The sequence below is a fragment of the Dermacentor albipictus genome, chromosome 1, assembly GCF_038994185.2.
Source record: "Dermacentor albipictus isolate Rhodes 1998 colony chromosome 1, USDA_Dalb.pri_finalv2, whole genome shotgun sequence".
NCBI classification, from domain to species: Eukaryota; Metazoa; Arthropoda; class Arachnida; order Ixodida; family Ixodidae; genus Dermacentor; species Dermacentor albipictus.
The window spans coordinates 358,444,779-358,468,195 of NC_091821.1; the positions used below are offsets into that span (position 1 = coordinate 358,444,779).

Consider the following 23,417-nt stretch of genomic DNA (forward strand, 5'->3'; position numbering starts at 1 on the left):
CCCTACATCTTTTCGAATCGTTCGAATCAGTTACTGCGTGACAGAGGGCTCAAACTGGGAGAGGGCATAGTACAGGCATTGACCCGAGGCCAAGCTCGTAAGATCGCGGCGCTTTCGGCTGAAAATGCTCAAGCTCCTCCAGCTGAAGCAGAAAAGGGGATAGCTTCAATACCCGAATCCGAGCTAGGCCCGAGGGACAAAAGAACAGTTGAGGAGAGCCTGCCAGTTGACCAGCTCAATGAGAGCGTAGCACTAGAGTGTCAGAGTTCTAGCCTGCAGGAAGAGCAAGCAGACGCGCTCACAAGCGAGACAGGGTCGTTATTATCACCGGCCTCAAAGAACTTCGATCAACTCTTACGCGTGGATAGAGAGTCACTGGCAGCTGAGCAAAAGAATGATGAGAGCTTAGCTAAATTACGTGACACAGCTAAAGAAGGCATTGCTAGGCGCAACCTAACGATACATGAGAGAGAAGGATTGTTGTATCGGCATTACAGAGATCGAAAGGGTAAGATTTTAGATCAGTTAGTCATACCTACTAAGTATAGGGAGGACCTTTTGAGTCTTTGTCATGGAAATGGGTGGTCCGGCCACCTAGGCATAAACAAATCAAAGGAAAGATTGCTTATGGAATACTACTGGCCTGGCTGTTTCAAAGCTGTAGAAAACTTTGTAAGATCATGCGACGCCTGCCAGCGTTCTGGTAAACCAGGAGAGACTTGGAAAGCTCCACTGAAGGTAGTGCCCTTAATAACAGAGCCTTTCAGACGACTTGTAATAGACACGGTAGGGCCTCTTCCAAAAACAAAATCAGGCTACAGGTACTTGTTTACCATGCTGTGTCCGGCTACCAAGTTTCCAGAAGCAATCCCTTTGAAGGAGCTCAGCTCCACCGAAGTAGTAGACGCGCTTTTGACAGTGTTTGCACGAGTTGGGTTTCCAGCCGAAATTCAGGCAGATCAAGGGTCAGTATTCACGAGCGCACTGACTTCCACATTCTTGCAAAAGTGCGGGGTAAAGTTAATACACAGTTCTGTCTATCACCCTCAGTCAAACAGTGTAGAGAGGTGGCATTCGGTGCTTAAGCGAGTTTTGCGTGCGCTCTGTTACGAGCACAAGGAGGACTGGGAGAACTGTCTGCCGGCAACTTTGTTTGCTTTGCGAACGGTTCCACATGAGGCGACAGGGTTCTCACCAGCAGAACTAGTGTATGGGAGGACACTCCGTTCTCCACTGAGAATGTTAAGAGAGATGTGGGAGGAGAGAGGGGAGAACCCGACAGTGGTTGAATACGTGCTAAATTTACTGGAACGGCTGAGCGCAAACCGAGAACTAGTCGGAAAGGACATGGAAATAGCTCAAAGGAACGCCAAATTCTATTACGACAAGAATGCGAGGCTTCGTACGTTTAAAGTCGACTTAACGATGAAAGCGGAAAAGTGTAGGTTTGGTTGTTCGCAGGTTACTTATCTGGGCCATGTTGTCGGTCAGGACATGAGACGGCCGGCTGAGCTGAAAATAGCTACGATTGGAGAATTTTCTCAGCCGCGCCCGAAAACGGACCTTCGTTCATTTTTGGGACTTGTGGGGTACTATCAACGGTACATTCCGAATTACTCGCAATTGGCAAGTCCACTAACAGACGCCCACCGAAAGGGAGCACCGAGTAACGGACACTGGGATAAGGACAAAGAGAACGCTTTCCAAAGTTTGAAAACGCTATTGGTTTCTCGCCCTGTGCTTCGCGCGCCAGACTACACAAAGGAATTCATAGTTCAATGCGACGCAAGCGACAGAGGTATGGGCGTGGTACTTAGTCAAGTCGGCGACGATAACGAGGAGCATCCTATCCTCTACGCCAGCCGTAAACTAAATGTAAGAGAGGAAGCCTACAGCGCTTCAGAGAAGGAATGTGCTTGTTTGGTTTGGGCCGCCCAGAAGTTGTCGTGTTACTTGTACGGAGCGAAGTTCATCTTCGAGACCGACCACTGTCCTCTGACGTGGCTCAATCAAATGTCACACAAAAACGGCCGCTTGCTCCGATGGAGCCTCACTCTCCAAGAGTACAACTTCTCCGTTAGATATAAGAAGGGAAAGTTGCATAGCAATGCGGATGGTTTGAGCAGGCTAATTTGAATTCTGCGTTTGGGGGTCCCGCCTAAATTTTAGGGTTACTAGTGTTAATTTTATTAAGCGAAGAAGATCCCCTCTCATTTGGCAGGATTCCCTCCATGATTGCTGAATGTGTCAGCAGGAATTTGCTTCAGAAATTGGCATAGCGAAATGCAGCATTTTTTGTTTGCTTCTGCACTTATGTTGTTGTTGTTTTTTTTTGAAGCCTAGCGAGTCTAAAGTGATAGCCAATGCACGCCATCTCGGCGCAGAGCCGTGTTGCGGGGTTCATTTTGCAGTTGCCTGTCCTTGTTGGATGTTTTGGGGTGGTGACATCAATGCACAAGTGGTCGCTGCGAGCCAAGACATCAATCCCCCCCTGACCAGCAGCCGTTCTCTTCCTGCCTAGCGGTTGTCAGCGCTAGACAGTCGAGATTTTTCGGGCCATGGAGGCGCTGTCAAGAATGGCGAGCCGCTAGGCAAGATTGCCACCTTGCCACCCGATTACGACAAGGGGTGCAAGACGCGCACCTCTCCCTCTCCGTCGCTGCAGCTGGGAGGCGTTCAAAGAAGCGGCCTTTGTGCTGAAAACCCGCTTCCTTCCTCCAGCCCCATCGACATTGTGACGGGACGAGTTCGGTGTGTGGACAATGATTCCAGAGTTCCCCAACGCGGAGCTGATTTGACACGCATGGACAAGCCGCCGTGGGGACGGCGTATTTTTGTGCTTCTCCCGGTTCGGAGTGGCACGGAACAACGAGCGATCCTCGATCGGCAACGATAGTTCCCGGAACGGCACCCGCCAACGCCGTCGTCGGGCATCAGAGCGCGGTTGCCTTTGTGTACGTAAACTGTTCTGCAGAGCAGCGGCGCGTTGTTGATGAGTAAACGAACAGTCGCCGCGTCGTAGGACCGGCGGATCGAGTGTATAAAAACTGTGGTTGTGCAAATGCTGAGGACACTTCTCTTGAGCAGTCATGTTAGACTGAGTCACTTCTCTCATGCAGTCCTGTTGGACTAATACTCTTTTTCTCAAGCAGTCATGTTAGACTGATTTAGTTTCTGTAAATAAACCCTTTTCCTCGTTCTCGATGAGAAACAGTTCTTCACTTCATCAACGATGTCAGCGTAAATAAGTTGGACGACGGCATGGGCCAGCTACCTTCGAATTCATGCCGTACTCCAATCTTGGCAAAGGACCACGGACGATGGGATTGAGCCCCCAATCCTGACAGCGGGACCTTTCGAGCGATCGATGTCTTTACCTACCATTGGCACTTTCTCCCTCAGGAGTCCATAGGTCTGTTACTCGTCCCCCGCAATGGTGCAGCTGATATGGCCCACTTCTGAGTCAGTTAATGCATACTTTACTCTCTGAGTGAAAAACCTTTATGAGTAACTCGCACTAGACAGGGATGAAGAAAGGAAACACTGATACGAGTACACGCATACAGCGCAGTGCATGTGCTGCACGCGCTGATTTTAGGACAGCCACCCAAACTGCTACACTTGTTAACTACTACTACTATTACTACTACTACTACTACTAATAATAATAATAATGATAATAATAGTAATTATTATTATTATTATTATTATTATTATTATTATTATTATTATTATTATTATTATTATTATTATTATTATTATTATTATTATTATTATTATTATTATTATTATTATAGATTCACAGCATTGTACAACTTCCTCCACAGTACAACGTGATGACGGTGTAACAACACTATGCAAACACTGATCTTCCCGTACTGCGCAACTCCAGCTGTGGTGGATTTCAGCGTTGACGTGAAGACCGAGAACGGAACGTCCACCTGCCGCGTGGTCCTGCTGGACGATCGGGGCGATGTGGCCGCTTCGTCCGCAGGCTGCGCAGGTCAGCTGTCCCTGAGCGACGCCAAGCTGTGGTGGCCCGTGGGCATGCACAGTGAGCCGGGATTCCTCTACACGGCCAGGGTAAGACAGCGTGCTTAGGACACGCCTCCTCGTGTGCACGACGTGAGCTGGTTCGCCATGATGGCCTTACAATAGAAAATAGACCCTATTTCCATTTTTGAATCCATTAAATATTATATGTAGGTTGACATTCCTTCATATTTAACGGAGGAGCACGCTCCCCAAACTCCATTTTTTGTAGGCTCTACGCTCGTCTAGCGCGGTGGAATGAAAGTGGTGGAATCGGAAAGGCTGTTTCACTATTCAAATGCACCCTATTCGGGTTAGCACTGACAAATTTTGCGAGTTTTTATGGCAATGAACAAACTCGTTAAGTGAACGGCTTTCCCACGATTTTGCCTGTCGTTGCCATAGCCCTGGCCCTCCTCCTAATGATGGTCATCATCATAATCTTCGTCAGATCATTGTCATCTCCCTGAGAACTCTTACAAAGCGAGCACAACTTCAGCTAAAGCTTAACTACCCACTGGGACAGCGATCCAGACGGAAAACTGGAAGTTACTCCGGGGCCAAATAATTGGGCCGCTGACGCCAACCAACCCCGTCAAAAATCAGACCTGAAATAAGTATTTCTGAAAGCATATTTTCTCCCGAGAGGCGGAAATGCATTATTGTGTCGTCTCCTCCATTGCCACACCTTATGCTCGTCACCGCGCACTGTTGCGTGCTCGACTACACTCACATCTGGTAATTTCTTCCGTGCAGGTGGAAGCCACGGTGGGCGACGCGACCGACGTCTACTACCAGAAAGTGGGCATCCGCACCGTTCGGGTCACTAATGAAAGCTTGCTCATCAACGAGCGGCCCTTCTACCTGATGGGTTTCGGCAAGCACGAGGACTCGAACGTGAGCAGCCGGGGCGGGGCATGGTGTCATGTTCAGAAAACGGGCATCAGCGCAGTCAGCAGTATGGTTACGCGCTAAAGTAACTGGCGCGGCCAACCGAAACGAAACCTCGGCTTGCCTAAAAAGCCTACAGTTTAAGATAGTGTAGATACACAAAGTAGCCTCAGTACAAAATTTTACTTTCGAAATATGAGTGGATGTGTCGTGAAAGGATACCAAAGGAACGGCCACTCGATAAAAACGAGTATATAACCTTCATATAACCTTGACACAGTTGTGATCAGGCACGTACCCAGGGGGGGGGGGGGGGGCCCGGGGGGGCCCGGGCCCCCCCCCGAAATCAATTGGCATACCCCCCCCCCCCTCCCCACCCACGACACCACTCCTCACATATTCCTAAAGCGCCGCCAGATCAATGTTGAGACTTGGCAGCTCTTCATCGCTCAGCATTATGCTGCCTTTTTCACTCCTTTTAGATGGCGGTAGTTATCGGCATCTCTTGTAATGTGAAGGACAGTTTTCTCATAGATTCCGCACCCGCGCGATTAACTCGAGATGCGTTCAGTTGTCACCATCTATTCAATCGTCACGCGCATAGCTGTTGCTTTGTTAGTTCAACCTTCTTTGTTTAGGCTGATCCTGGGACCAGGAGAGGGATGCGGCTGTTACTCAGCTGGTCTCTACTCTCATTGAACAAGTTGCGGCCGGAGAAAACGCCAATTGCGTTTAACTTTTCCCTTTGCTTCATTATTTCCTTGAGTTTCGGCTCGCCGCGACGCTGGCAGACGCCCGGAACCATATACACGTGATGTGGGTTAGATAAGGTGGGAAATAAAATAATGTGAAAGAGCATCCATCATGAAACCCTGCAATAACCCTTAAACCCATAAGCAAGATGACGGTCGCCCGTTATCTCGTCTGTTTTTCCCTAATTGTATAGCCCTTTTCGTGCAAAGTTGGCAACTGGAAACAAAAATCGCAAGGAGTTGAGAAATTAAGCGATCTACTAAGGAAGAGAGCCAAGGCAACAACCAAACTGCAAGCAAAAGCGAATAAAAAGAAAAGGTAACCGTTGTTTATGAGAATATTTATGGATCAACATCTTTTTGTTTAAACAGGAAGTAGAGAAAACGCCACGCCGGAAGTGGAGAATAATTATTTGTTTTGAATGACGCTTCTACAGTTATCGGTCGTACCGCCTCACGTAGCCACTTCTCTGCTGTGCTTATGTGGGTGTTTTTCTAACCTTTCGCGGTGAGCGCAGTACATCTGGAATCACAGAGTCCTGCACTCTACGCGGTTGTATGGGACTGGCAGCCGCACAGCGTTACGCAATTCGCGGAACTGTCAAAACTGATCAACAAGGCGAAAATAACTGATATTCGAAACTATAACATGAGAAACACTGAAGAAGCCGTAAAATATTAGCGCAGCCTGAAATCAGTAAAAAAGAAACCTGGCATAGGACAAACCATGATGTATGCACTAAAAGATAAGAAGGATAATATCATAAGCTATCTCGAAGATATAGTAAAAACAGCGGAAAAATTCTAAGCTGACCTGTATACAGTACCCAGAGGAGTCACGATACTTCACTTAAAAACAGTAATGAACAGGATACAGAAACTCTCCTATAACTAGCGATGTCAGAAGGGCCCTGCAAGACATGAAACGATGAAGAGCGGGAGGAGAAGATGGAATAACAGTCGATTTATTCAAAGAAGGAGGAGACATAATGCTCGGAAAACTGGCGGCTCTTTATACGAAGTGTCTTTCGCCTGCAAGGGCCCAAGAAAACTGGAAGAATGCAGACATTATACCAATTCACAAAAAAAGGAGATGGTAAAGAATTGAAACATTATAGGACCATTAGCTTGCTCCCAGTATTATATAAGATATTTACCAAAATGATTTCCAATAGAATAAGGGCAACACTGGATTTTGTCAACCAAGGGAACAGGCTGGCTTCAGGAAGAGATACCTTACGATGGATCACATCCATGTCATCAATCAGGTTATCGCGAAATCTGCAGAGTACAATAAGCCTCTCTATGTGGCTTATATAGATTACGAAAATGCATTTTAATAAGTATAGATACCAGCAGTCATAGAGGCACTGCGTAATCAAGGACTACAGAACGCTTACGTAAAAAGCTTGAAAAATATTGCTACATGCGTGTGGTATTTGGTTGTTTGAACGAGGTGCGTGGGTGCCATCACTCCAGAAAAGAGGAGGAAGAACTAACTGGGCTCGCGCTGTGAATCTAACCGGTCAGCGCTGCAACCGTTGTTGTAAATATAATCTGTAAATAATTTCTCGTCTCACTGACTCTTCTTTCGCGTAAGAATATCAACAGAGGTTCTACAGCTCCCTTAATTCTACACAAGAAAAGCAGGGAGATACCTATAAAGAAAGGGGTCAGACAGGGAGACACAATTTCTCCAAAGCTATTCACTGCGTGCTTAGAAGAATTCAAACTATTAAACTGGCAAGGCTTAGGAGTGAAGATCGACGACAGATATCTCAGCAGCCTTCGGTTTGCCGATGACATTGTTCCATTCTACAACAATGCAGACGAGTTATAACGAATTATTGGAGACCTTAACAGAGAGAGTGTAAGAGTGGGGTTGAATATGCAGAATATGAAGATAATGATAAATAGCCGGGCAAAGGAACAAGAGATCAGGATCGCCAGTCGGCCACTAGAGACTGTGAAGGAGTACGTTTACCTAGGTCAATTAATCACAGGGAACCCTGATCATGAGAAGGAAATTCACAGAAGAATAAAAATAGGTTGGATCGCATACAGCAGACATTGCCAGCTCCTGACTGGAAGCTTACCATTATTATTGAAAACTAAGGTGTGCAATCAGTGCATTTTGCCAGTGCTGACATATGGGGTGGATACTTGAGAATAAGTTAAGGACCGCGCAAAGGGCGATCGAACGAGGATTGCTAGGCATAACGTTAAGAGAGAGAAAGAGAGCGGTTTGGATCAGAGAGCGAACGCGTATAGACGATATTCTAATTGACATCAAGAGGAAAAAATGTAGCTGGGCAGGTGATGTAATGCGCCGGTTAGATAACCGTTGGACAATTAGGGCTACAGAATCGCTACCAAGAGAAGGAAAACGCAATCGAGGATGACAAAATACTAAGTGGAGCGATGAAATTAGGAAATTCGCAGGCGCTAGTTGGAATCGGTTGGCGCAGGACAGGGGTAAATGGAGATCGCAGGGAGAGGCCTTCGTCCTGCCGTGGACATAAAACAGGATTATTATTATTATTATTATTATTATTATTATTATTATTATTATTATTATTATTATTATTATTATTATTATTATTATTATTATTATTATTATTATTATTATTATTATTATTATTATTATTATTATTATTATTATTATTATTATTATTATTATTATTATTATTATTATTATGGAAATGGTGGGCCCCCCCCGAAAAAAAATCCTGGGTACGTGCCTGGTTGTGATGCTCAATTTGTTAATTTTTGCGCACCCAAAGTTGCCCTTAAGGGAGAGGCGAGACGAACAGGACAGTATCTAGGTTTGAATGTCTTGCTTAGTCTATTTACAACATAAATACACATTGAACTGATCTCAAATTAAACCAGACATTCGGCTACAACAACAACAAAATTCTTTATTCTAGGAAGTTCTGGGTGGTTTGCAGAAACGACAGTGACGAACAATAAAATGTGTCCTACTGCACAATTTTTGTTGGTAGGAGTGGGGCATCACGTGAGCAAGTCAATATTGGACACAAACAAGGACCTCAGTTGTTTGGTTCCCCCTGCCATTTGTTGCTCTGGCAGTTTTGTAACAATGTCATTGCTTGAAACTGGACTATGCGTCCGGATGGACAAGAAAAAAACAGTGTGCCTACCGTTCTTTCATGACCTTCCTAACTATATTTATGCTATCAGCGCTCTTGTTGAATAAAGGGAAAAACAGGCATCCACCCGTTCGTAGCAATTGCTACAAAGGAAACCCATACGGGCTCCTCGGAAGAAAAGCTTCATAGTTGAAGAAAAATTCGTCCTGGTCCGGGACTCGAACCCGGGATCACCGCCTTTCCGTGGCAGCCGCTCATACCATCTGAGCTAACCAGGCGGCTAGCAGATAGCAGGGCGAAGTCGAATTTGTCGACAACACGAAGCAGAGGCAAGAGTTTGACGTAGTAGTTCTGCGGAAACCCGCAAGGTGGAGAGAAGTAATGAATAAAGGGATGTCTGTTTTTCCCTTTATTCATTACTTCTCTCCACCTTGCGGGTTTCCGCAGAACTACTACGTCAGTGCTCTTGTTCTTGCCCTTAAAAATGTTTATGGATATTTTCCTGCTAAGACTGTACAAGCACAGCCTTACGAAAAGTAATGTTTTTAACCTGCCGCGAGAACTCTTTAAAGTCGGTTACTGTGGCTCACTGTCAGGGAGAGTTAGGTCCCACTCCAGCTCGGTTTGTTTTGACGTCAAGAAAAAGGACTTGTCGTTCGATGTGCTGGCAGCCTCTTCAACGTCTATGTTCCCTTAATTGTCATGCTCTGTTCTGCCGCTATTCCTGGGGCAGTTCGCTTATCCCGTAGAATACCTACTTACATGTAGTAATTAAGTTCTAAAAAATATTTAGAAAAGAAAAGCTTTAATATATGCCAGAATAAGTAGCCAATTAATTATACAGAGTAAATCTGCGGTTAAAAAAATGACCAAGGCACGTGTCGCAATTAGGGAGGTGTGGGGCAGATGTTCCACTCCTCCAGCCATCGTATATACATATGTGTCCCATTCCTTCCGTGTTCATGAGACTGAGCGAATCATTGGAAGAGTCGTTGATTAAGCCTAAGAGCACAGTAACAGACAAAACCCCAGTAAAGCATGTCTTTATGATTGTTGTTAATCCAGATATATGCCCTGCTGTTCTGGCCTTCACATGGTAGCGATAAATTTGTTTGCTTATATTTGGTGCAGTCGAAAAGCCGATTTTCCGCACACCCTCACTTCTCCACGACAAAACGGTATACTACTACGGAAACTACATGTACGGGGAAGCTATCTCCGGTAGGATTCTTGAACTGCGTAGCTCTAATGATGTTAAGAAATATCGGAACACTCCTCCAACTAGGGCGCCTAAACGCGAGCGCCATGGTCACATCCATTGAGGCACCCTACGTCTACGTCCCACTTTTCGTGCAGCTCTAGCCTTGAGCACTGTGGCCTTCGAATACAAATCACAGTACGCCTGCGCATCTGGGGTCACAGCATATGCAATTTCTTTTGCAATATTGAAACACCGGTGATACATCGGTCCGTGTCACGTTAGCGTAGAACTAAATTACCTCTCAATCAAATAAATTCGCGGTTGAGGCTGAAAAACGTTTTTTCCTGAAACATTTCATTTTCCTTAATTTGGAACCGTTTCGAACCAGTATGAACCGTTTAGACCGGTGCGAACCGTTATGTTTTCCTCCGGAGCTGAACCTAAACCGAATCGGAAAGTATGCAGAAGCCCGGGCCTAAACACGAACCGAACCCAAAAACTTTTTGGTTCGACACCCTGATAAGCAGGGCTTGGGCGAGGTAATTGTCGGGAAGGAGCCTTCGCCGGTGCCCACCAGAAGTGATAATTAGTCGCAGATTAGGCAAAATTAACTGTACTGGCCTAATTTTGCTGTATAGTTGCAAATTAGCCATATTGCAGCATAGGCCACTATCTCCGAGATTGGCCCAACTAGCCTCTTGGTCAAGAAAGGGTCATCCAAGTTGCGACGCTAAAGAAGACAAGGTAGACTTCATTGCGCGTGAAACACAGTATGAATTATAAAGGAAATGAGTGAATAATTAACGGGAAAAACAAGCAGACAAGGATAGAATGGAGATATATATTTAACATTTAATCACAGAATCATCTGAACCAAAGCGTACGTCGATCTCATCTTCTAGCGTCGACACTTGGTTGACGATTTCTTTTTGACCAAGAGGCGAGATAGGTACCCGGGTCCCACGTACGCCAAAACCGTGTGAAGTCGCCCAGGTAGACTATGTATTGACCCGCCGTGGTTGCTCAGTGGCTATGGTGTTGGGCTGCTGAGCACGAGGTCGCGGGATCGAATCCCGGCCACGGCGGCCGCATTTCGATGGGGGCGAAATGCGAAAACACCCGTGTACTTAGATTTAGGTGCACGTTAAAGAACCCCAGGTGGTCAAAATTTCCGGAGTCCTCCACTACGGCGTGCCTCATAATCAGAAAGTGGTTTTGGCACGTAAAACCCCAAATATTATTATTATTATTATTATTAGACTATGTATTCGCCGCTCCTCGGCATGTCCTCCGAGATTTGGCGCCGGCCGCTGCAACCCGTGGCGCGCTGAAAAATCTCGGAGGCGACATAACCACTAACCACCAGCTGCACATGTCGTCTGCTTAGGTGCCATTTAAATTCTGCTAAGAAGAACATTACGCAGTTACGCAATACATATTTGCCAAGATTGCTTCAGTACTGTATACCATTCATTTACTGCCAAGTTAAGCCAAAGTGAAATTTCGTTGCAGTTGGCCTTTAATTCACGGGCCAGCACCATTGCCTTCGCATTGCCCTTAGAAGCAAGCCTTCGTATAACACCATAAGAACAGACACACACATTCTCTAAATACGCGGCTGAATAACCCGCGTACTAAGACGTTAAGCATGCGTTCTTAGTATCGAAACAGTTTGCTAGAAGGAATAGTACCCGTTTTATCGATATTTCGCTCCTGCCGAATGCGTCATTTGCGTCAACGCTATTTGAAAACATGACATTGATGAGCAAATTGGCATGGACTCCGCGGGCAGGTGACGTACCGTTAGTTGCGGCGTTCACTGCAGATCCGTGGCAAGGGTCTCGACATGGCGCTGGTGGTGAAAGACTTCAACTTGATCCACTGGCTGGGCGCCAACTCGTTCCGCACGTCTCACTACCCGTACGCCGAGGAGATTATGGACCAGGCGGACGCCCAGGGCATCGCCGTCATCGACGAGGCGCCTGCTGTGGGCCTTTCGTACGTGAGCTTTACGTGCCTTCTTTCTGGGCTCTTGACAACCTTGCGGTAATCGATCTCTACACCCTTTCATCCTCTATTCAATTTTGGCCCATGATGACCGCTTTTATCAAACTATGTGACTCCTGAACAGATGAGGAAACTTTGAGCACGACTGCTCGATCCGAACATGCAAGCGCGTCGTGATCGAGCGGCCGTGTTTTGAGTATAAGCAAGCGTTCACACGAAGCCGGCACGGAACATTTTCCAGAAGCCCGCGCTCCCCTTGACGGCAGTGGTGCCTACTCTAATGATATAGAGCTAATACGGCTAATACATCCATGTATTACAATCAATACATCCAAATACACTCCATCAAAGGTGGTAACCGAAATGTCCCAGGGAACTATAGGCCTATTTCCACTTTATCAGCATTTTATAAGGGTTTAGAAAAGCTCATTTCTGCACGTATCAACGATTTCTTTGCGAAGAATGACATTCTTTCTGATTGTCAACACGGATTCCGCCCGGGCAGGTCAACCGAAACAACTTTTTTACGTCGAAAAGAGCTAATAAAGAATGACATTGATGCGGGAGAACTAACGTTGGGTATTTTTATTGATTATAGCAAGGCACTTGACCGTTTAAGTCATCAAATTTTAATAAGTAAACTAGAAGGATATGCTATCCGTGGCGGGGCAAGTCAGTTGTTTCAATCATACTCGTTTGGGCGGAACCAGTGCGTTGCTATAAAGAAATGCTGCTCTTCCTATAGGGAAATTAAATCAGGGGTGCCACAGGGTAGCGTTTCGGGCCCGATTTTGTTTAATATATATGCAAACAATATTGCTGAAACAGCAAGTGACGCATCCATTGTACTATACGCTGACGGTACGAGCCTGTATGTCTCTGGCAATAATCTTCACCGTCTGTTACAAAGATTTCGCAGTATCGTTTGCAATTTGTCGAATTGGTCTCGTAATAACGCTCTGACAATTAATAGTTCCAAATCAAAGGCCATATTATTCAAGGAAAGATGCAGGCTGTCTTATTTAAATCAAGAATTATCTTGGATGGTGCGTACATTTAAACCTCGACGAAATACAAAGTATGGGGCGTTGCGTTTTCGGAAGATAGGAACTGGACATATTACATTGAATTAGTTATGAAATCTTTGTCATCTGCCGCCAGTGTATTATCCCATTGCCGTCATTTTTTCCAGAGAAAGTAAAGTTGCAGATATATTATGCCTTGTTTTAATCGCATCTGAATTATTGTGCGCTTGTGTGGGCTACCGCCACGAAGCGTAATCTTCATGCACATAAACTTCAAAAACGAGCACTTCGACATGTACCGAATGTACCTTATTTCCATTCTACTGCGCAACTTTTTGGTAAATATGACATAATACGAGTAACTAAACTTTATGAATACCGGCTACTGTAACCTTTTTTATTTGCCCCCGAAAACTGTAGAACCTTTTTAAAGCATGCGTCACCACTTGAATGAGAAATTAGTGAGGCGCGTACCAGCAGCAATGGCAGGTGGTTAGTACCATGCAGGCGCACAAATTATCTCATGCAGTGACTAAAACACACGCAACGTTCATTCTTAGATACATTTAGGGGAAAAAATGTTATCGTAAGTACCTTGATTCGAAAACAAATTAGAGCGTATTTTTGTAAACTTGACTGAATACACATAAAGAGAAACGCAATTTATATTTCACATTCTTTATTGTATGTAATATCCATTCGCACTCAGTATTTTCATAAGCTAACGTATCATAATATTGTACATCCTAGACATGTCTGTGGTGCTGTCATATGTAAGAGGCAGGGGAGACAAAAAAAAAGAAGAGGACGATGCGCGCCGACCGGTCCGAACGGCACGAGCCCTCGAGGCGCGTGACCCGAGGTGTGATCGGAGGAGAAGCGGCGCTGTAAGGATTGAGGGCTCAATCCCATCGCTCGTAATCAGTTGTCAATATTGGAGTTGGGAATGAATTAGAAGGTAGCTGGCCCATGCCGTCGTCCAACTTATCCACGCTGAGGACGTTGATGAAGGTAAGGACTGCTTCTCATCGAGAACGAGGAATATGGGTTTATTTACGGTATCTACATAAGGACGTTGCAGTTCATCAGTCTAGCATGACTGCGAGAGAAAAGTACCGAGCAGCCGCACAAACGGTTTATAAACACTCGATCCCCCCTCGATCCCAAGGTGAGAGAAACGTTCGTCCAGTCATCGTAAACAAGCCGCCTCTCTGGGGGACGGCTTACACACACACACACTTCCACAAAGATTCATGGTCCGGAGCCGACGTCAGATGGACTTCGTAGAACTCGGGGCTTACTTCAGGAAAGGCGCCTTTATTCCCCGAGCTGACCCCCGCAGCGCGCCGCCAGGTGCCCATTGTCTTGCCTCTTGAACGGCGCGTGGGAGGGAGCCTCGAACTACGTTCCCTCGGGGACTCCCTCGTTCACAGCAGATCAGGTTGGCGGTGGCGGGTTCAGGCACAAAGGCTGCTTCGTCGCACTCATCTTGGCTTCAGCGACGGAGAGTCAAGGACGCGCGTATTGTTCTTCACACACAGTCGACTTAGTGACCCCGTGGCTAGAGGTTTGCGGTGGCGTTCCAGGAAAGTTGACGCCGCTGTCGCAACTGGCTGGCAAAACTTGCACCTCAGCTGGGCCGTTCTTAACAGCGCCAAGGAGGCATTATCGACAGGGCTCTGGGCCAGGAAGGTTGGAGCACCAGCTTTGTACTGGCGACGGGACCCATGGAGGTTCGGACAGGCCCGTGGTGCTGGCGACCCAGGGTGTAGCCGTTGACCTCGGCGACGGTCGAGCGAGGCTCCCTGGACCTGCCGCAGCCTCCCACGGTGCTACCGAGCACTCCAGGAATTGGATCCCCCTTCTTCGGCAGACCATCACGGACGATAGACCCCGGGGCTTCTCGTCGGCACACGGAGAGGTAGCGGCGGGGCCCGGTGTTAGGCCTAGCCAGGCAGGTCTTTGTGACACTTCACCATAGTTCGGGACGCCGGCATCCGAGACGGAGAAGCTGACCGGCCGACACCAAGGAAGCAAAACTTGCGGAGTCGGCGGGAGCACCGACTGGGAACAAGAGCCGACGCACATCGGACTTGAAGATGCGTACCACGACTGGGCCTCGTAAGAGCGTTCTGTTTTGTTAGCGTGCAGCCACAGGCCAGGGTCACTGGACATATTCGCGCGAAACGCGCTAAGGACGCACGTAGGCGAAGACAAGGACATTATTTAGGATAGGCAATTGAGTGTGGAGTTTTATATTTGTCGGTTGAGTTTTGAATTACATTTTGAGTGTGTTTTATTTTGGGGTTATTGTTAGTACAGTCTGTTTGCTGTGCTCGCCTGTGTCTCCCGACTCCATCTCTCCCCGCAACATCCGCACGGCCTCGAGATCAGTGTGACAGGTGCTTATATTTTAAATGTGATCTTTTGGGATGTATAATACAATATGCATCTTAGCTTTGTTGCTCATTAAGAGTAACTGCTTTTATATATATATATATATATATATATATATATATATATATATATATATATACTGTATAAATACTCTATAACTACGGCCGCGCGCCGTATGCTCTATGTGCGAGTGAAAGCGTGTGGGGATGAGCGGGCCATCGCAGCTCAAACTCACGCACGCAAGGTAGGAAAGCGGGAAGGAAACGCGTCGTCTTGCGTTGTGCGAGGCTCTGGGGGCGGTAGGAAGGGAAGGGGGGCGCGTTACTCCGGGCGACCCGGGCTGCCGCGCGCGTCCGCCCGGGCCGCTGTATCTTGAAAGCCATCCTCGACAGGGACACAGTTCGCCGTGCACTGTTTCCGCAGCTTAGTTCGCGTTGATGCGAGACGTTGCGCGAAGGTCAATTCGCTCGCTGCTGCTGCCGCGCTTCCTCGCTCCATTGTTTTGACAGCGAGTTTTCGCGGTCATCGAGTGAGAAGTGTTCATGTTTGCTTGTGCGCGCGTGACACCATGCTTGTTAATTTAGTTAGTATGCCTATGTTTACAAGCTTGTATGACCGAAAAAACTACTATCGTTACTTCGTATAGTTGTTTACTAATTTGCTATTGCAATCGATACTTCGCCTTTCGGGCGAAACTGCGACTATTTGTTTAATGCCACCGGTGACATGTAGCACAATTCTATTTCTTGAGCTGGATTACTCTCAGAGGCACAGATTATTTGCACAAGAGATGAAAGCGAATATCTGACTAATTAAGAAATGTGTGCTATTTAGGCTAATTAAGTTGACGCCACATGTTGCACTTCAAGAATTGTAGCTGGTGACATTTAAAGTCATATCCACTTAGAAGGAATTCTGAGGATGACACCAGTTTCGAGATATGCATTCCGAAAGATTGCGACGAAATGGATTAGTGTTTCTGTAACGTTTGTTCCAATAACAGTAAAAATGCATAAAGAGGCGTATTGCTAAAAAAAAGTAAGTAAAACAACAGTGCATCTTTTACAGCAAGCTTGGGTACGCTTATCTCAGAAATGGCGCGCTAGTTTCGAAATTCGTTACGAATGGGTGAGCTTTTGAAAATACTGGTTCTAATTCATGTCTTGCAACATGTGCGCTAATGTAACTAGTCGAAAAGTTAATTAGGTAAATTTGTCTAATTATTCAATTATGCGTATTAAGTCGGTCGTTCGGTCGGTCGTCGGTCGGTCGGTCCGTCAGTTCATTAATCAATCAATCGTTAATTCATTCTGGCACAGCTCGTTCGATGACGCCATGCTGGAGCAGCACAAAGAGCGCATGAGGGAGCTGGTGCAGCGCGACAAGAACCGACCTTCGGTCATCCTCTGGTCGGTGGCCAACGAGCCGCGCTCCAACGTGCATCCTGCAGGTGGCTACTTCGCCCGTCTCGCAGACTACGTCCGCAAGCTGGATGCCACCCGACCCATTACTGCGGCCCTCAACAAGAACTACGACGAGGACCTAGCGGTGAGGACACGGTTTGCACGACGTCAGTCGGCACCATAGGCGCTGACTACGCGGGGCTCCGAGACCCGAGACAGGGGGGGGGAAGACTTCGGCATCTCCGGGGGGGGGGGGGGGGTGCGCGATGCCGAAGCCTACCCCTCCAAGCCCCCTAAAGTGTTATTACCATAGTTCTGTTACCCACATGATTTGAGATTTTTTCGAGTGGCCTCTACCTTCTCACTTAGAATTTTATTGTGGTTAAAAGCTTACTTACTTACTTATTGTCGATGCGGACGGGTACAGCTTTTAATTCATACTTTCGCTTTATTTCCACAAGTACCGGTAATAAGAGGACAGGCGTACTAAAGGCACCAGCTGCCATATCCACATTCATTTACATTCACATTCACATTCAGCCATATTTTCTAACTTCAACATTCTTTTTATTTGCACTGTGAACACCACGCACAAACATAGTATATTTATATACATTGTAAGGGATTTATTATATATCTTTTTCAAGGGGAGGTAGCCAATTAACAATTATTTTTAATGATTTGGATAGCCTATGCCTAGAGAATGAATATGTTGCTGCATGTTAACCTCGGTTCAAATTGCTTTGCGTGCTTTTTTTACCCTAAAAAAAAACTTGCCGATTTTACGGACCCTTTCGGCACAGTCTGTTACCAACGGCATGAGAAATACACGTCGATTATATGTCTCTCAGTATTGCTTCTCTTCCCAGTCCGCAATGCTAACGACTCAAGGAAAAAAAAAGCACTTCTGATAGCTTATAACATTTATTAGGGATGGAGACATCACCACTTGGATGCAGATGTCATATATAATTTACTCGGTAACCGCAATGAGGCCAAGCCGGGCTCACTCAAAATCACGTTCGATACCAGTCATGCGCAGCAGCGCTTATACTCGGACTCCCAGTAAAGAGAGAGAGAGGCTGCAGTTTCGCCGGAAAGGTGAATCAGTATTAGTGATAGCGATGTAATTACACGAAGGAAAATTCTTACTGTAGATATCCGTGTAAGGGCTGCATCCCCAACTTAATTGACAGGCAATATTTTAAAAAATGCAACCGAGAAGCACAGGCGGCAAGTTTTCTCTTTTTCCGGGAGGCCTGGGGGCAGCGGGGACCAGCTTTTGGAACCCCATTCATATATATATATATATATATATATATATATAACCTTTAATAACAGTTGCACTGGAAGAAACTTCGTGTGACCTCGAATAATTGTTCAATGTGACGGCCTAATATGAGAATTTAGAATACACAAGACCTCATAGTAAGAGACAGTTCAATTTCACAGACTGAGTCCTCTCGCAAAATCAATAATCTGGCGTCTCTCGGTGGTGTAATCTTCCTTTGTGTAGTTGTCTTATACTCAGCTATCACTATGACTGCTTCGCCTTTCCGGAGAAACTGCAGCCTCTCTCTCTCTCTCTCTCTCTCTCTCTCTCTCTATGCCGCACGAAACGCGAGAACCAATGTAATAGGCATAGAATGTTTCAAAATACCGGCAGTGTTCGCACCGCATCGAAAGAGTTATTCTATAACTATATTCATTAACTATAACTATTAACTATAACTATAGCATCTATGTTCCGCATCAGAAGCTTGCTTCGGACCAATGCCAAATTAAAGTGACGGTATTATTTTTCATGAGATTGTATACTTGCAGCAAAAGCAGGTTCGAGGCAAAAAAAGAATGCAACCAGAATTAATGAAAACAGACCGGGAAGCGACCCACGCGTAGAGAAAACGCCAAAACGATGCGTTCAATAAAGTAAATGTACCACTTATACACGAGCCGAATTGGCAATCGAAGCGTGTGCATAAAAACAGCAACATTAGATTTCAATGTGCTCTTGTTATCTATGAATTTGTAAGCGCCGTAGAACACCAGCTGCTGCTTAGATTTTTGGATTGAATAACTTTAATGAGTGGTCCTGCGAGCTACGGGACGCAAGGTCCCATAGAGCGGGCTACTCCCACGTTGGGACCGGGAGTTGTAACTCCCTGGCCGCATCGTGGGCTCGCTGGACGGCCCATAGCTGCTCCGCCAGGTCCGTGCTGCGTAATGCTTCTTGTAGCCTGGTGGAGTCTTGATCCTTGTTTGCGTGGGTCCGACCACACGGCCAGAGCAAGTGATGTACGTCTAGTGTGCTATGGCAATTTTCGCAATATGATGTTTTGTATAGGTCAGTCATGTAGTGAGATAGTCTGTTCTGCGTGGGGTACGTGTTTGTTTGAAGCATTCTGAACGTGAGGGCTTGAGGCCTGGTGAGCTTATTGTGAGGTGTGCTGTATATTCTGCGGTCTAGATAAAAGTGCTTTGTTATCTCGTTATATGTGGAGGGAGGGTCGCGATTCTCGCTGGGATGGTCACGACCAGATAAGGTGGCGTCGCGGAGGGTTAGGTCTCGCGCGCTCCTGTGAGCCATCTCATTGAGATTGCGAGGGGCGTCCTCGATATCTCCGAGGTGTGCCGGGAACCAGCAGATGGTGTGATGCTGCAGCGGTGCGGATCTGTTGATTATTTGTAGAGCTTGGCTTGCAATTGCTCCTTTCTGAAAGGCTTTGACAGCCGAGCGTGAATCGCTGTAGACGTGGGTGGTGGTCGGGTCTGTGAGCGCGAGTGCGATGGCCACCTGTTCTGCTATCTCGGACTTGTGGGTCTTGACTGTGAGAGCGTTTGTGACTTGACCTTGCTTATTGATGGTGGTGGCAACGGAAGCCTTCCTGGTCGGGTATTGTGCTGCTTAGAGGACGTGTTCTAATAGGTCTCCTTCTGCAGCTACGCAGTACTGAGTCCGCTTTATCACCTCTTCTGTGGCTTTCCTGATGACCGACGCTGGAATCCTACGGCAGCCATCCGTTATCCTTGCCTTGAGCTCATATGACGTCCGTCTTGATCATGTAAACGCGCTCTTTCGCATAACCCCGAGGAAAGAAATTGAGTGGAGAGAGATCAGGGGACCTAGCCAGCCAATTTAAAGGCACGTGCCTTCCAATCAATCGCGCATGACAAGTCGCATCTAGCCAGTTTCGGGCTCGGCTGCTGCTGTGTGCTGGCGCGCCATCTTGCCGATAACGTAAAAGTGGAAGACGTGTCAGCGGGACTTCGCTAAAGAACTCACCTACCACTCCTTCAAGGACTTCGTCCTCGTAACGCTGTCCAGTTAAGTGTGCGATCGGAGAAGATGGGACCGATTATAACACCGACGTAAATTCCGCACCTCACATTGAACGACCACTGGTACTAGTGCCGATTGTGTTTTACCCAGTGTGGATTGGGGTCACTCCAACAGAGAGAGAAAGAGAGGAAAGGCAGGGAGGTTAACCAGAGGCGAGTTTCCGGTTTGCTACCCTGCACTAGGGAGGAGGATATAGGAGTTGTAAAGATGACCGGTGTGCATTATGCGCAAATCATGATGCGCTCAAATTAGTGTGCAATATTCAAATTTACCTGAGCGTTTCGGCAAAAACTCGCTTCATCTGTGCACATGACGTTGCTGAAAAAGTCCGGTGACTCATCAGCTTTTGCGAGGACCCAATTAGAGAAATCTAGACGATTCTGCAGGTCCCTATTTTTCAATCATTGGTGCTTGTTAAGATGGTACAAGTGAAAGGCCGAGTCGTTTAGAATCCTCCAAATTGATGACTTGGAAATCGGTACCTGGGCGCCCAATTATGTACCGCACGCTAGCATGAGGGTTTGAGGCCATAAATGCTAGAACACACATGCGTAGGCTAGTAGGACTCAAAAGATGAAGTCCCCCGCCGCCATTTCTGGAAGCTGCCGGTTTGTCTCAAGTTTTCATAATTTCTGATCATAGTCGATGCGTTTGGTCTACCGTCATACTTCCATGACTGATATATATTTGCTGCCTTCCTCTTGTTGCCATTTGCAGCTCCCAAGGCAAGGGTCCATTTTTTTCCTTCTGCTCACTAGAAAAAAACATGGCGACTGGGACGAAACAAAACGCACCTTTAAATTTTGCACTGAAGTTGTCAATTCGCTTTTCTGATGATGGGTTTTCGGGGTAAAGTAACCATTCGTGTACTTTATCGACGCTAAGAAACAAATGTCACAGCTTGTGTCCAACTAACCACAAATGCGACGTCTTACTTCAGCCGGGGCGCAGCAGATAGGGGATCACGATGTTTTTCTTTATTGTTTAGTAACAATACCAAAAAAAAAAGATGACAGCTGTTTTAGTAAATTACCAATACACATGCAACACCAAAAAAAAGGTAGTCTTTTTCGGTTCAAGGACAAGATTTTTGGTTCGAGACTCAAGGACAAACCCATTATCTTCCCACGCGCTGCAGGGTGACCACATGGACGTCATCATGCACAACAATTACCCGGCCTGGTACAGTGACACCGGCTCGACCGAGGTCATTGTGCCGCAGATCGTGGACGAGTACAGACACATGTGGGAGCGATACCGCAAGCCCATCATGATAAGCGAGTACGGAGCAGGCTCTGTTGTCGGCCTCCACTCCGACCCGTCGTTCGTCTTCACCGAGGACTTCCAGACGGAGGCCCTCGGCTGCTTCCACCGGGCATTCGACCAGCTGCGCGAGAGCGGCTTCTTTTTTGGCGAGCACGTGTGGAACTTCGCCGACTTCATGACCACGCAGAAGGGCAACCGAGTTTACGGGAACCGCAAGGGCATCTTGACGAGGGAACGCCAGCCTAAAGCTGCGGCAAAAGTGATCCGCTGCCGCTATTACAAGCTGGCCAAGAGGGCGCTACCAGATTCGGATGCCTACTGTATTCCGGACGGACGACCGTAAATTAGGTGGATGTGTTTATGTGGGAACGACCAATGCGCGGGCATAGGTTATTTGTAAGTGTACACTCTTTAGGCTGTACAAAGGCCAAGGGAAGGGAAGCGCAATCGAGGAGGGGAGAAGATTAGGTGGGGTGATGAAATTAGAAAATTTCCAGGCGCAAGTTGCAATCAGCAAGCGCAAGGTAGGGATAATTGGAGATCGCTGGGAAACACCTTCGTCCTGTAGTGGACATAAAAAAAATATAACGATGACGATGGTTATCGACAGTATGAACGCTTCAGAGTGTGTGTACGTATGTGGCTGTGAACTTCTCTTTCTCATTATGTCCGCTATTTTTTTTTCCTTTCATCAGTACTGCACAGCCAAATGGGCTCAGCGTGGTTATACTCCCTGCCTTTCGCACAATCTATCTATCTATCTATCTATCTATCTATCTATCTATCTATCTATCTATCTATCTATCTATCTATCTATCTATCTATCTATCTATCTATCTATCTATCTATCTATCTATCTATCTATCTATCTATCTATCTATCTATCTATCTATCTATCTATCTATCTATCTATCTATCTATCTATCTATCTATCTATCTATCTATCTATCTATCTATCTATCCTCTCGTTTTTACGAGCCGCATTGACGAAGCATACGAGCCGCATTGACGAAGTAAAAAGTGTCAAGAGTTCGACACATAGGTGTAGCCAGGAATGGAGGGGCGGGGGAGCACACTATGCACATGCCCCCTCTCCCAAATTTTTGTGTACCAGGATACCTGGCATAAGACGTACAACACCTGCCGGACCTCCCCCATCTCGCCCCCTCCCCAGGTCAAGAGGGAGCGGGGGTGGGGGTGGTTTACCAGTCTGGCGCTTATAGCATGCCTGAGCTCCCTACAAGTGCTGTTGAAGTAGCGTCTTTTCCTGGCCACAATCACATTCCCCAAACAAAACAGCCGCGTTACTTTCTCATCTACGTCACCTATCTACGACTTCTGGTCCGCTTTCACTGTCTGTCTGTCTACGTAAGCGTGGCGACGGACAGACACCTGGATACCACTGGTGGCGGCTCCTGTTACGAGAGTTCGTGTGACGTTCCGTGCGTATTAGGAGCCGTGTGTTATGTAGCGTGTATTTCCCTATGCGAAAAAGCGCGGGAATGGACAGGAGGACCGATTCCCACAAGGTATATCACAAAAGCGTTCTATCTTGACGATTTTTTAGTAGCACGAGCATCAAGTGACACCCTTGTTTCTTGCGCAGCACTTTCGGTTCACCTCCTAAGAAGACCGGAGATGAAATTCAAAATAAATCAGAAAAAAATAGAAAAACAATAGTGCAGTTCAAAATTTGTGGGTTTCATTATGGGTTTCATTAACCAGACCATAAGTTTAGTTACAAACCGAATTACTGAAGTGTCTGAAATGAATGGAATTAATTACAAGTCACTGGGACGACCGGGGACGAAATTCAATATAAATCAGAAAAGAAATTGTACACTGCAAAATGTATGAGCTTCGTTGTAGATCTGATATCCGAGCACAGATCACAAGTTTATTTACAAGTTGTGTTACTGAACTGTCTGGAAAAATTAGAATTAAGAATCACTGGTTACCGCGCACAGCACAGAATCGTAGACTTCAGAGA

General features: G+C 46.5%; 1 protein-coding gene across 1 annotated transcript in view; it reads left to right on the forward strand.

Annotated features, from left to right (window-relative positions):
• The window catches only part of LOC139054594 (beta-glucuronidase-like), a 43,230-nt gene extending 20,841 nt beyond the window's left edge, over window positions 1-22,389 (forward strand). Inside the window, exons 5-9 of the mRNA XM_070531828.1 lie at window positions 3,893-4,083; window positions 4,789-4,929; window positions 11,815-11,987; window positions 16,738-16,966; window positions 21,300-22,389. Coding sequence (XP_070387929.1) covers window positions 3,893-4,083; window positions 4,789-4,929; window positions 11,815-11,987; window positions 16,738-16,966; window positions 21,300-21,770 — 1,205 coding nt within the window. The 3' untranslated portion in view covers window positions 21,771-22,389. The remainder of the gene's footprint in view (window positions 1-3,892; window positions 4,084-4,788; window positions 4,930-11,814; window positions 11,988-16,737; window positions 16,967-21,299) is intronic.
• The last annotated feature ends 1,028 nt before the right edge of the window (window positions 22,390-23,417 follow it).